Raw genomic sequence first — 15,730 nt, 5'->3', positions numbered from 1 at the left:
TTTCAAACAGTGGACATGAGTTCAGGGGAGTCAGCGTCGGATGCTGATAATAGAGATGACAGACCACAAGGCGGATCAGAACATTTTTTAGAAAGAGACCCAGCACCTCAAGAGTCCCCAGGTACCTCTCGAATGGACACCAGAGTCATAAGAAGAATAGAGTCCCACGTAGAGGACAGAAGGGAACACAAAAACATAAATTCCAAGGGCAAACCACCTTTGCGGAAGAGGTAACGAGTGTCTTTAACCTTTCACATAAAATACTGACAACCGACCATTACTCTGTACTCACTAAAGGACTTACATTCGTGCCTGTGTCTAAACCAGATCCTTTCAAGGTGGAAGTAGACTTGTACCAATTGCAACGCACGCTAATCAATAATGAACATCGGAAAGAAGTTCCACCACTTACACCTAAGACTCCTTTTAAAGTGAAGTACACATCCGAGATAAAGACATCAAGTAACTCCATTAAGACCTTCATGCAAGTTCTAAAGAAAGACAGCGACTGTATTACTAAGAAACCACGGGACCATAGACAAAACTTAACAAAAAGTGAATGAGCAGCACTTAAAGATCTCAAACAAGATCCAGAGATCATTATCCGGGCTGCTGACAAAGGGGGAGCCATTGTTATAATGACATACCGTCAATATCAAACAGAAATCATGAGGCAATTGTCCGACACCACCACGTACCGAAGACTAACTTTCAATCCTACTACTAAATTCCAAAAGAGAATTAACCCCTTAAGACCGCAGCCAAATGTACAAGTTGTGAACCAAAAAAAATGTAAACAAACCACAGATTTTGACTATATGTCTGTTCAACAATAATTTACCTCTTTCATATTAAATGCACCCACACTTATTATATATCATTTTGTTCAGGGGAAACAGGGCTTTCATTTAACATCAAATATTTAGGTATGGAACATAACGTAATATGAATAAAATATAAAAAAATGAGAGAAAATATGATTTTTTTTTAATTTTCTTAGTTCTATGTGACATTCTAACTGTGAATGTCATAATACTGTTTGCTTTTACTGCAATAAAATACACATATTTGTATTCAGCGATGTCTCACGTGTAAAACAGTACCCCCTATGTACAGGTTTTATGGTGTTTTGGGAAGTTACAGGGTCAAATATAGCATGTTACACTTTTCAGTTTTTTCACATTGAAATTTGCCAGTTTGGTTATGTTGCCTTTGAGACTGTATGGTAGCCCAGGAATGAAAATTACCCCCATGATGGCATACCATTTGCAAAAGTAGACAACCCAAGGTATTGCAAATGGGGTATGTCCAGCCTTTTTTAGTAGCCACTTGGTCACAAACACTAGCCAAAGTTAACGTTAATATTTGTTTGTGTGTGAAAAATGCAAAAAACTAATTTGAAAGCCAATTTTGGCCAGTGTTTGTGACTAAGTGGCTACTAAAAAAGACTGAACATACCCCATTTGCAATACCTTGGGTTGTCTACTTTTGCAAATGGTATGCCATTATGGAGGTAATTCTTATTTCTGGGCTACTATACGGTCTCAAAGCCAACGTAACCAATCTGGCGAATTTCATTGTGAAAAAACTGAAACGCAAGCCTTATATTTGACTCTGTAACTTTTGAAAACACCATAAAACCTGTACATGAGGGGTACTGTTATACTCAGGAGACTTTGCTGAACACAAATATTTGTGTTTCAAAACAGTAAAAAGTATGACAGCAAAAATATCGTCAGTGTAAGTGCCGTTTGTGTGCAAAAAAGGCAATAAATTTCACTTTCCCTGACGATATCATTGTTGTAATAAATTTTACGGTTTTGAAACACAAATATTTGTATTCAGCGATGTCTCCCGAGTAAAACAGTACACCCATGTACAGGTTTTATAGTGTCTTGGAAAGTTATAGGGTTAAATATAGTGCTAGCAAATTAAATTCCCTATACTTTCGGCCTGGGTTGTTAGGCAGGTCCCGCTAATTGTAATTAATTAGGATACCTAATTATGTAAAATTATTACATAAATATATATGTAAAATTATTATATATACACGTGTGTGTATATATATATATATGTATATATATGTATATAATTTTTTTACTATTATTTTTATTTATATATAGGTATACATATAGTGATGTATACGTATATACTTGGGTATATACATATATATATTATTTCGTTCTACGTGTATTTTGATATCTATATATATATATATATATATATTATCAAAATACAGTTAGAATGAAATCACACACATATATATTTTTAATTATTTATTTTTTTATTTTAATTTTTTTTACGTATTTACATATTTTTTTATTATATATATATATATATATATATAATTATAATTATGTATATATTTAATCAATATCCTTCTACGTGTATTTTGATATTAATATATATATATAATTATATATATAAATATTAAAATACACTTAGTGTATGTGTAAATGTGTGCGTATATATATATATATATATTATATATAGATCATATATATAATATATATATAAATGATGTAAGTGTATTTTATTTTTAACTTTAATTTTTTTTTTTTTTTTTTACATTAAGGGGTTAATAGGGGAGGAGAGGGGCAGAGACAGTGTCAGCCAGTGATTTTACATCACTGGCTGACACACAGGATCAGTGATCACAGTGACAGGCTGTCACTGTGATCACCTCCTGCAGATCGCGGTAATTGGCCACAGGGGGAGTGCCTGGGTGGCCAGGCATGCCCCCCACCGCGATCTGCAGGGGGATCCTGCCTGCAGTTACTATGGGTCAGCCAGTAGGCTGACACATAGTAACTCTGATCGCAGTGACAGGCTGTCACTGCGATCAGATCGCAGGGAGAGGCTGTCTCTGCATTCAGATCGCAGAGACAGCCTCTCCCTGCGATCATACTCTGCAGATCGCGGTCACTGACCGCAGGGGGACTGCCTGGGGGGCCAGGCATGTCCCCCGACCGCGATCTGCTGCAGAGAATTCCGCCGGCTCCATGTGTCAGCCGATTTTAAAATCGGCTGACACATGGTAAATACCGATCGCAGTGACAGCCTGTCACTGCGATCGGAAGCTGCAGACCGCGGTCCCCAGGCACAGGGGGGCTGCCTGGGGGGCCAGGCATGCCCCCCAGACCGCGATCTGCAGCGGCCATGTTCCGCTGGCCACGTGGGGGGTAAGACCGCCCAGGACGTACCATGCCGTCCTGCGGCGTTTAGAGCCGCCCAAATAAGGACGGCATGGTACGTCCTGCGGTCTTAAGGGGTTAAAGAACATATCACAATAGGATTACAAATGGGATATGTGGATATGCCCACATCTAAATATCTTTTCGTTGAACATCCGATATACCCAGTATTGTACACCATCCCGAAAATTCACTAAGATACCAAGAATCCCCTTGGCAGACCTATTGTGTCGGCCAGAGGAAGTTTGCTAGAACCCATAGCAAAATATGTGGATTTCTACATCAAGGACAGTGTCCAGCAATTGCCCACATGCATTCGCGATACTAAAGATCTACTGAATAGATTACAAGACATCTCCTTTGAAGAACAAGACAGTATAATACTAGCCACTTTAGACGTACAAAGCCTGTACACCATCATACCCCATTCGGGGGGCATAGAAGCCCTCAGAGAAATACTCACGACATCGGACAAATATCAAGGACCACCGATAGAATATCTTCTTGAATTTCTAAACATCGCATTAACTTGTAATTATTTTAAATTCGAAGAATTATTCTATTTACAACTGGAGGGGACAGCGATGGGTGCGGCTATGGCACCTTCATATGCCAATGCCTATATGTCCCAATTTGAACACCGGTATATTTTGAATTCAACACAGGATAAGATCTTGGCTTACTATCGTTTTGTGGATGACGTGCTCATGATATGGAAAGGTTCATCTAAAGAACTGGAAGACATGATAGTCCACATTAACAATCTGAAATCACCAGTTAAATTCACCCTGGCTCACAGTGAGAAAGAAATACCTTTCTTGGATGTTACCAAATATAAAGATGGGAATAAATTTGGACATACACTTCATCGCAAGAGCACGGACAGAAACACTCTCCTTTCAAGCACCAGTTATCATCCACAACACTTTAAGGATGCGTTGCCTATATCCCAATTTATGCGGGTACTTCGTTACAATAGTGGTGAGAAAAAACGTGATGTACAACTACAAGAAATGACCCTCAGGTTTCAAGAGAGACGGTACCGGATCCAAACACTTGAGAAAGCAAAAACTCGGGCAATTGAAAAATGGACACAGGAAACAATGAAGACACAAGTCAAATCTAACATAGATCCACCTAAAATCTATGTACCACTCACCTATCATACAGGGACCACACAAATCCGAAATTCAATTGAAAAACATTGGGACATACTTCATTCTGATAAACAATTACCTTCGATTTTTAACAGAAAACCTACTATCAGTTATAGAAGAAACCGTAATCTAAGGGACATCCTTATCCACAATGATCCCACACAAAGTTACCTGAAAAAAGCAACATATAAGAAACCTGGATGTTACAAATGTAGTGGCTGCGTTACTTGCAGCCACATGATCCCGGGGAATTCGTTTTCCCATCCCCACAGTGGGAAAAGAATTAAAATTGCACATCATATCACATGTACCACGGATCACGTTATCTATCTCATCACTTGCCCATGTGGGTTATCCTATGTAGGGAAAACGGACCTTACCCTTCGTGATCGCATCCGAGGACATAGGTCTGGCATCATGACAGCCTTCAGAGATTCTAAAACGGATAAACCAGTAGCCAAACACTATCTTGCGGCCTCACACAGACTTCCCACATTGAAATTTATGGCCATTGATCATGTCCCCCCGTTACCCCGTGGGGGTGACAGATCTAGAACATTGCTTCAAAGGGAAGCTTATTGGATTTTTACCCTGGACACAGTCACTCCTAGAGGTTTAAATGAATATAATACCTATTCGATGTTTTTGTGACACGGCCATGTACAAAGTTTATTATTATTTTCTATGCCCCATGGTTGTAAAGTAGATAGAGTGATGTATCTTAACATATTCTAACCATAGAATTTCGTAGATCAGTAGACATTTTCTTTCTTGTTTAAATTTGGTGAATAATACTTACAGAATATAACTTAAATTTTGGCAATAGATTTGTCTTTTTTGGATGCTCAGTCGGCAGCATTATAGATTCACAGCCAATTCTCAACTCTTAAATATAATATCTCATTTTTTTAGCGATGTAGATGCACACTATTACTCTACAACCATGTAACAGCGATTGAGGTCATGTTCTGCGATCTGGTAAATAATAGTATAATGTTTAAGGCAATGTATGTAGCATACCCAAAAAAATTTTTTTTTATAGATTCTGCACAATAATCTAATCAATATATATGTATGGATTTATACATTTTTCAGACCAGTTAATATTGTATTATAGATTTGGTCTGTGAGTCTTAGGCAGTGGTGGAGTTACTAGGGTTATGGGACTGGTTCTTTGTTTTCACCATCACTATGTGTATAGTAATGTCACTTGGTTCCACAGTGTGTTTATTCTCTAGCTGCCCTAGTCTCACAGATAGGATTAAGATCCTCAGACTGTATACATTTACATAATCCTCCTTTTGTTATGTTTTTAAAGTTGATGGGCATCCTACTATTGTAGAATCGATTTTAATTTCAGCAGGCACTTAATTCACACTCTTTTGATCCCCCCCAGAGCTGTCTTTAAGCTCGCGGCAATACATATATCCACGGAGGATTTGTTTACTCGTTGCTTAGCAACGACGCACAGTACACGCGTCATCACGCCCAATCACGTGGTTGCACGGGCGCACTTCCGGGTTTCGGATGGTCGGGCGGGAGTTTGTTGCTACACACCTGTTAGGTAAGTTTATCCTATTTACCTTCCTATATATGCATGTTTATTTTACTGTTAGTTTGATCTTGAAAAAGACTCTTTAGGGGTCGAAACGTTGATTGAGGATTTGACCACAAATGTAAGAATAAAAATACCTTTTGGATGAAGTCCTGTGAGTGCACCTTTCTTCTATTATATATATATATATATATATATATATAAAAAAATAACAAAACATGACTGTCTATACGACCCCATTTCAAATAATAAACTGCAGGGGTGTACCGAGATACCCCTACACCACCGGGTTCGTAGCCACCAAAGAGCTCAAATCTACCAGCTAGGTAAACTCCTCCCTAAATCACCTTAAACCTATCCATGCCCCTCTTCCTACTCGAGGTAGCTCTCGAATTACCTTGTCATTCCCCATCAGGACCTAACCCCCTAATGCTCCTGAGTGCCCCTACCACACAAGAACAGGGCCCTGGCAATACCCTCCTGGAAGCCCAGGCTAAGAAGGTTCATACCTCACATCTGAGAGATTGACCCCATCCCACCCAAAGTACCCAGGAAGCATACCTTTACAAATCCCAATGCCTTACCTCTATACCCCCTATCCACCTGACAAATTGCCATTGTCTTGTTTACTTTCTCCCAACACCACCTTACTGCTGCAGGGTTCCTAGCATACCTCCAGTGAAAACGTGGAACCATTTTGGACCACACTATCACCATAGCTGGAACCAGCTCCTGTAGCCGGTCCAAATCCCTCTTCATCCCTTGTACCAAAACTCTGAGGGACCAGCCCTAGTAAATTACCCCCAGCATGTATTAATATATCTGGGGCCAGTCCCCTCATTACCCTTTGAAAGATTTTACCACTGGCACCTTGCCAACCGAAGGCCTGAAAACCAAACCACATTAGTAAAACTTGCTACAGAGGAAATCCCAGCTGCATTCCACACGTCCGAACTGCCGCTCTCTTTTGAGCCCAGTAAACGCAAGAATGGCCCACCAACCAGGCCACCTAACCTAAAACGAAAACAAAATTAACATAACAGATTCCCCTACTCCAACACCATACCCCATCTTAACCCAGCCAATTAGGCTGCGCACATGATTTAAACCGAATGGATTCCCACCTACCAATTTGTTTGACCAAACCATCCCCAAGCCCTAAACGAGAGGCCTCCGTGGCTTCCCTGATCCTGAATGAGTGGGTCCCAAACCTAACTTTTGTAGCCCCGGCCGAAAAACCTTAAAAAACTGAAAACGGAACAGGGCAGACCCATCCTCGTGTAAGAGGAAACAACTATCAACCTTTGAGTGAAAGTCCATATATGTACTAGTAGATGACATCAGGCATGTACCTGAGCCCGGCAGGGAATAGAGAGTCACTAAGCAGCCTTTCCCGAACACATCGGTCTTGGAGCGCCGAAGCGACACCATGTCTTACCCCACAATGGGCGTCTGCAGGAATTTTTCCAGGGGGGGCAGAATTGTAATGACATCCATGCTTGGCTACTTTTTTACAGTGTCATGAAGGGGAGGAGCATAGTCATTATCACATAAGGCCAGGGTGAATAGCGTTTTCACAACTATGGTGTCAGGAATACATGTTTGTTTTCCTGACACTATAGTGTTCCTTTAATCAATTAAAGGAACATTCTGGTCACAACAACTTTATCTAAATAAAAAATGCTACAATCCAAGGAGGCCCCTGGGCGCTCTCTTTCCTCTAAGGGGTGAAACCGCTCTCAAATGGTTTCTCCACGTCGCTCAGTGGTATTCGGCTTCTGAAATGGAGTGTCAGGAAGTGCAGATTGACGATAGGCATGGGTGCCACTGATTCGCTAGAGTGGTCAGCTGATGCTCTAAGCCAATCGCTAGTTCCCGATTCATAAAAATGTTTTAAGTTTTTATGAATGGGGAGCTACTGATTGGCTTAGAGTGCCAACTAGACCCCACAAGTAGCTCGGGACGAGAATCTACTGAAGGCCCTCACCATTGGAATCACCCTACAGGAAAAATTAAGACTGCCCATCAGTGACTGCAGTACCCACAGCGTCAACTTCCGAGTGCCCCCAACCGATGCTAGGAGCGAGCAGTGTGCTGTCAGCTTGCCCTCGGTCAAGCAGCATTCCCCCAACACTGAATCAATCACCAAACTAAGGCAAGTCGAGGGCCCCACCGTCTTGTCTGCCGCCAACGGTTTTCCGAAGGACTTAGCGACCCATTCTGAGGACCTCAACATCCGCCTACAACGATCAGACCCATTAGACGATCAAAATAAAATAATAATAATAAGTTAGATGAGATAGTGTACCACGAGAGCCCCCCATCTCTTCCTTCACTACCCACTCTAAAAAGGTACTGAACTTCTCAAAGTAAGCACATGAGATCGAGTAGCCCATGGGCCGACAAAGATCTACAAAATAAGCCCAGTCAAAGAAACACCCCAATAGATGGTGACAATTGGGATGGATAGTAAATAAATGGAAAGCCACTTCCATCTTAGCCATCAGCGCCCCGTGCCTCGCTCTCCTAACCAACTCAACCGCTTGGTCGAATGATGCATAGGAAATGGATCACAGGGTGGCATCGTTATCATCAGTCACTGAAGATCTCTTTGGATACAATAAATGGAGTATCAAACAAAATGTATCCACTTCCTTTTTGGGGACAACCCCTAGCGGCGAGACCTGCAGCTCCTACAGCGGGGGTTCAGCAAACGGCCCAGCCATCCTCCCCAATTGTACTTCTTCACCCAATTGAGGACCACCTCAGGCGGCTCCGCAACAGACTTTAAATTCCAACACAGGCGCCCAGCCACCTTAACCCGATGCAGAATAAAGAACCCTTTGAACAACCACTCAGCGTCATCCCGGTTAACATAATGGCTTAGCCAAGGTAACATCGTGCCGACCTTCACTGGGGTTATTCCCAGTGGCAGCGAGCGTAACTGCTAGTTGAAGACTTACCCCGCTTAAAGCATCTGGCGAGCCCATGAGCTTCCCCGCAACAGGAGCATTCATGCTTGAATCTGCATGAGCCCCCTCTCCCCTCCCATCCTTTTGTAATCATATGACAGTGTGGCATGTCCTTTTTCTGCAACACTCACCACATCCACCTCTTTCTCAATCCTAGGATCAACATTCTGCCTGCTGGTAAGAAGGGAAGGAGTGGACAAATTAGTCACCATCTCCACCAGGTACAAAACATTGGGGAGAGGTGGGGCTGTTAGAGCACATTCTTTCATAAAGATTATATAATTAGGCCCATTATAATCAGCAGCACCAGGCCCAAGGCTCTTTATCCAACCTACTGTGGGGTCACCTCAGGATAACATATTGGCATATAATGCACCGTATCCCAAGCTTTTTGGACAGCTGTTTTTCTTCATCATTGTCTCTTATGTTACTATATTTTATCCATGACTCCCAACTGTCCGACTTTTGTTGGGACATTCCTGATTTTTAAGTGCTGTCTTGCTGTCCCACATCTGGGGACACCAGCATACTGTCCCCATGCAACACAGCATGAGTGCATCATTAACGCCACCGCGATATGCAACTGGCACTAGAACCATTCAGGTTCAGCATCACTCCCTGTATGGTCTTGGTAGCTGGAGGCTAACTAGACTGCTTGTGAGGTGGCAGGCCCTCCTATTTTTTTGATTGACCCACCTCCTTTTGGATGAGACTTACTCTTTATTGGTGGCCCCACCCGTTGTTTGGTGTCACTAGCAAAGTGGTTCACTTCACTATCAATGTCCTAGGACTATGCCCAACGTTCCCGATTTGAAGGGGAGCAATGTTGGAAGGTATGCTAATCAGGGATGCAACCTGAGCACTAAACCACTTAATCATTAGAACAAGATAATAATAAGATCATTCTAAACAGTCCCTGGCAGCTTGGTGCATATGTTTTCAAAAACTAGTCAGACGTACATTTGTAATTCAGTGGACAGTACACCAGGGCTCACTGTTTAGCCAATAACTTTCCTGGCTCTTTAGGACCTTAAAGGACCACTTTACCCATCCGCACGAGGTAAATATTGGTGTTTTGCATCTCAATGAAATAGCCTGGGAGCAGTGGTCCTGTAAATTGAACCATTCAAGGTAAGACATTATGCAGAAAACACCAATGTTTACCTTGTGAGGTTAAACACACCTCCAGTGGCTATTACACTGACAGTCACTGGTGACGTGTCCAGTGAACGAGTAAAACTTGGTCAAGTGACACAGAAGCCCCCATTGGAAATGCTTAGATGCGTGCATGCGTGCCACTCTGCATCTGGTCCCCAAGGCCATGTGTCCTCCAAGATATGGAAAAAATGAAGGTAAAAACATTTATTTTATGGGAAACATTGAGACAACCTATATAACCAGGGGCAAGGACACTAAGGCATTAGAAATACAACTATGTCTTCTTAACACTTCAGTATTCCTTTCAAATGAATCTAAATGTAGTGAAACCAAACATGATCTAGTGAAACAATAGTCGAAATAGCAACCGTTTCAATAATTAGAGAATATCTCAAATGTACACTTGGTTAATCATTACCTAATAGACCTTTAGTCAATGTAAGTTATGCATGGAGTTTGGAGTCTGACCTTTACTACATCTAGATAAACATTATCTTGTGAAGTGAAGCTCTCTTCACATTGTTCTTCGGTGGGGTAGGCTGCTTATGCCTCTGCAGTTGACCAGCTTGCTGCCTTGTTAGATGTTTAGAAAATGATATCTTTAACATTATTTTTCCTTTTTGTTTTTTCCACCTTCTCTGCCTCAATTAAAGGTAAGCGTGCATGTTTATATGTGGAAATGTATCATATTCCTGTTCAGGAGTTATTCAGTACACAGTGAATTGAGTTAGAGTCAGAACTTGATGTAAAAATTTTCGACCAAAACAGGCAAACTTTGAAAAACTGTTGAATTGGAGAAATTAATGATTAAATCAATAGTACACAGAGTGGTAGAAGTAAATATATATTAAATCAAATATCAATGGATTGTGAATAATCAAGGAACTCTGGTCTCGTAATATATAGTATAACAAATGATTATGGGTTTTACCGAACAACCTGCACCTTGGTGTGACGTTATGCAACATTCCATTGCTGGCCGGCTTCACATATCACTTTTGTTTTCACAAAGTAGCACATGACTATATTAAAGCTCTAATATAGAATGTTAGAAATTCTTATAAAAAGGTGTCCTGTGCAGTACAGCAGTAATTATTTTGAAATTCTGTATTTTTGGTTCAAATCACATATTTAGCACAACGGTGCAAGTAAGACATGAAGAGTTGGTAGCCACTGAATTAAACATGCACATGACAAGGCACAATAATGACGTTGCATGACAAACAGTGAATTGAAATGTATATGTGAAAGCCAGGTTACAGCAATGATTATGATGCAGTGATGCAGAATACATTTTCCGTAAGCATCTTTACTATAATGTGAGATTTGGTCATTAATTATTCAATTAAAGCCCAGTGCTGTATTTTGTCATAACAAACGAGCTCCTGGACATCATACTATGGCATGGAAAGTTCAACTAATCATGTATTAACGTTAGCAGAACGCTATGGATTTGGCATCTGGTCACACTAACATTACTATGATGATGTTGCTGAAGAAGTTAAGGATATAGTGGAAATATTTTAAGGGGGGAAAAAATACATTTATTATGACAATAGAACAAGTTATTAATAGTGTTTTATATGTTACTAAATTGTAATTTTTTTTGAGTGTTTTTTGTTATATAACCATTTATAATAATGTTGTTTAGGGACTATATCACCCTAGCTATATTGCAGGGTAAATAACTTCTAAACTGCAGGGTTTAATCACTGAATTTGGAATTGCAGCAAGTTAAAGGGACACTCCATGGCCCAAAAACAACATAAATATCACTGCTTAGTAGATATGCCCCCAATAAAAACTTGCATGTATTTAATTATGTAAAGGGGGTGGGGGGTGGGAGGGGGTAGTATATCCACAAATAGCTTGAAAAACTGCACCTCTCATGTCTGCTGCCTTTGCAAAAATTGAGTAATGCTTTCCTATGGGCGGTTTGAATGCGCGCGTGGCTCTTGCCACGCATGTGCATTCGGAGCTGAGAGGCGGATGGGGACGGAGAGATCCCCAGCGTTAAGGGAGTCCGGCGCTGGAGAAAGGTAAGTGCTTAAGACACACACACACTCTCATGAACAGACGCACACATTTACTGACAGACACACACTCAGTGACAGACGCACACAAACATACTCAGTAACAGACACACACACTAACACACACACTCTAACACACACACTAACACACACACACACTCTAACACTAACACACACACTCACTAACACTAACACACTCACTAACACACACACTCTAACACTAACACACTCACTAACACACTCACTAACACACACACTCTAACACTAACACACACTCACTAACACACTAACACTAACACACTCACTAACAAACACACTCACTAACACACACACTCACTAACACACACACTCACTAACACTAACACACACACTCACTAACACACTCACTAACACTAACACTAACACACTCACTAACACACACACTCACTAACACTAAAACACACACTCACTAACACACACACTCACTAACACTAACACATACACTCACTAACACTAACACACTCACTAACACACACACTCTAACACTAACACACACACTCACTAACACTAACACACTCACTAACACTAACACACACTCACTAACACTAACACACACTAACACACTCACTAACACACACACTCACTAACACTAACACACTCACTAACACTCACTAACACTAACACACTCGCTAACACACTCACTAACACTAAAACACACACTCACTAACACACACACTCACTAACACTAACACACACACTCACTAACACACACACACTCACTAACACACTCACTAACACACACACTCACTAACACTAACACACTCACTAACACTAACACACTCACTAACACACACACTCACTAACACTAAAACACACACTCACTAACACACACACTCACTAACACTAACACACGCACTCACTAACACTAACACACACACTCTAACACTAACACACACACTCACTAACACTAACACACACACTCACTAACACTAACACACTCACTAACACACACACTCACTTACACTAACACACTCAAACTTTTTTTTTTTTTTTTTTTTAATCCCCCCAGCCTCCTTACCTGTGGGAGAGCTGGGGGATTCCCTGGGGTCCAGTGGTGTTGCTGGCCAGGCTGTCACCCGGCTGGCTGGCGGGAGCGCGAGGGAGCACTGTCCCCTGGGTGCTCCCTCTTCAGCTCCCTCGCGCGCCGCGTACTGATGCCGGAGCCGGAAGATGACGTCATCTTCCGGCTCCGGTTTCAGTGCGGTGCGCGAGGGAGCTGAAGAGGGAGCACCCAGGGGTCAGTGCTCCCTCTCGAGCCCGCCAGCCGGGTGACAGCAGGGCCAGCCTCGGGGGGCCCGGAGGTGGCCGGCTCCTGGGCCCCCCAGCAGAAGAGGCTGGCCTTGTGGGTACATACCTGGGTCGCAGGGCGGCCGGGCCCCCTGGTGGGCCGGGCCCGGTCGCAGCCGCGACCCCTGCGACCCTGGTATGTACGCCACTGCACACAATGCTTTTCAAGTGCTGAGTGTAGCTTTAAAGTATTAATAGCACAATTCAGGCTAAAATAGCCAAGCTGTGACCATAGATGACATGGTGCATTTTTCTAGATCTGCTGATTTTGCCTAAATTTGCTATTAAGATTTTAGCTCAGCATTGTTCAAATACATGTGAATAAAATCCTCACTGTTTTAAAGCCTTGTAAATATTTGTTAAGATTCTAGCAACTCTGCATAATCTACAAGGCCAGAGAAAAAGCCATAAGCAAATATATTAGAACAATGGTATGAGAAATGCATTGCATTTACTTAATCCGAGTCAGGGGTCAGTTATGTCTATAGCAGAGATTGCCCAGAGTGCTGTTCATTGCACTGCATACGTTTTGACAGCCATTGTCTGTTCTTTATTAACCTTGCTCCTCTGAGTTCTCAAAAAATCTAAACAAATCTATAAAATCACATAAAAACTTAACTTTTAGTTAGGAGCTGGAATGTGTCTTCCTCTCTGAAGAGACAGTACCCCTTTAAGTGGTACAATCCACTGCAGGATATACCTATTGAGCATGGAAGGGACAAATCAAACTTTCATATGGTATTTTAGATGGCCTTGCGACACCTTTGGCACTTTTCCTCTGCTCTGTCTCAATCTGTATCATAAACTGCTGAATGCAACATTCCATATTGAGTACTACACAGATGAGAATTAGTAAGCACGATGTGTCAAAGGTTGATATTTTCTACTTTGGGTCAACGTGGCGATTGTAATTCAGTAAAGATAACTTAGGTTTTATGTACGTGGCTTCATTATCAATAATTTTGCAGTGTGGTGTTATCACTATCATTTATTGATTTGATAAATGTATTTTCAAGGTCATATTTCCTGCTGTTATAATGAGTTGTACTATGGTTCCATCCATGGTTGGAAATGTTGCAAAAGAAAATGGTCTTCTATCCATTTTCAGATAATTATATGATACCGGTTTTTAATTGGAGGTACATTGCCAGCTCCAGTAGGCACAGAATTCTCAAGTATCTCCCAATCACCCCACCTTCTAAAACAATAACCAAACAAATATTTGATTTAAAAAAAAAAAAAAAAAGGATATATAGAGATCCTGTATTGCAAATAGCACGGTCTTTTGGAATTAACATAAATCCAGGCACTTTGTTGTTTAAATTCACCACGGAGACAGCAGCAAATGAAAGAAACAATAATGTAACAGAAATCCCTGTAAACAAAATCCTAGCTAGTCTGAGAGCTTACTAACATTAACCCCATTAAGGACTGAGCCAAATGTACACGTTGTGAACAAAACAAAACGTAAACAAAACCTGGCATTTGCGCTATATGTCTGTCCAACCGTAATTCACCTCTTTCATATTAACCCCTTAAGGACACAGCTTCAGAAGCTTGTCTTACGCTTAAAGGACCACTATAGGCACCCAGACCACTTCAGCTTAATTAAGTGGTCTGGGTGCCAGGTCCAGCTAGGGTTAACCCATTTTTTTTATAAACATAGCAGTTTCAGAGAAACTGCTATGTTTATAAATGGGTTAATCCAGCCCTCAAATCCTCTAGTGGCTGTCTCACTGAAAATCACAGTGAGAGCACGCAAGCGTCCATAGGAAAGCATTGATAATGCTTTCCTATGAGACCGGATGAATGCGCGCGCAGCTCTTGCCGCGCGTGCGCATTCAGCCGAATGGGAGGAGAGGAGGAGGAGAGGAGGAGAAGAGCTCCCCGCCCGGCACTGGAGAAAGGTAAGTTTTAACCCCTTTCCTCTCCCCAGAGCCCGGCGGGAGGGGGTCCCTGAGGGTGGGGGCACCCTCAGGGCACTATAGTGCCAGGAAAACTAGTATGTTTTCCTGGCACTATAGTGGTCCTTTAATGACACAAGCAATTTTTGCATTTTCTTGCTGTTTGCGTTCAACTGCAATTTGCATCTCTCTCGTTTATTGCACCGACACATATTATATACTGTTTTTTAAAGGACAGAAAGGGCTTTAATTTGATGTAACATATATATATAAATGCTTATTTATTATAAAAAAAATACAGAAAAATTTTGTTTTGTTTTTTTACAGTTTTTGCAATAATAATGTGTGCATAATTAGTGCAGGTTAAAGAAAGCAATTAAAAATAAATTCATTTAGTTGTTCTGATTTACAGAATATATAATGTGTCTGTG

At 41.4% G+C, this 15,730-nt stretch overlaps 2 protein-coding genes across 2 annotated transcripts in view; one reads left to right on the top strand and one right to left on the bottom strand.

Moving 5' to 3' along the window:
• The window catches only part of TRMT10A (tRNA methyltransferase 10A), a 158,528-nt gene that overhangs the window by 47,019 nt on the left and 95,779 nt on the right, over positions 1 to 15,730 (bottom strand). The gene's annotated exons all lie outside the window — the stretch shown is intronic.
• Positions 10,572 to 15,730, top strand: part of MTTP (microsomal triglyceride transfer protein) — a 113,951-nt gene continuing 108,792 nt past the window's right edge. Inside the window, exon 1 of the mRNA XM_063458586.1 lies at positions 10,572 to 10,689. Coding sequence (XP_063314656.1) covers positions 10,629 to 10,689 — 61 coding nt within the window. The 5' untranslated portion in view covers positions 10,572 to 10,628. The remainder of the gene's footprint in view (positions 10,690 to 15,730) is intronic.

This window comes from Pelobates fuscus, chromosome 6, assembly GCF_036172605.1.
Source record: "Pelobates fuscus isolate aPelFus1 chromosome 6, aPelFus1.pri, whole genome shotgun sequence".
In the NCBI taxonomy this organism is placed as follows: Eukaryota; Metazoa; Chordata; class Amphibia; order Anura; family Pelobatidae; genus Pelobates; species Pelobates fuscus.
Note: the sequence above shows the minus strand (reverse complement) of the source record. Positions and strands in the feature narration are given on the sequence as shown.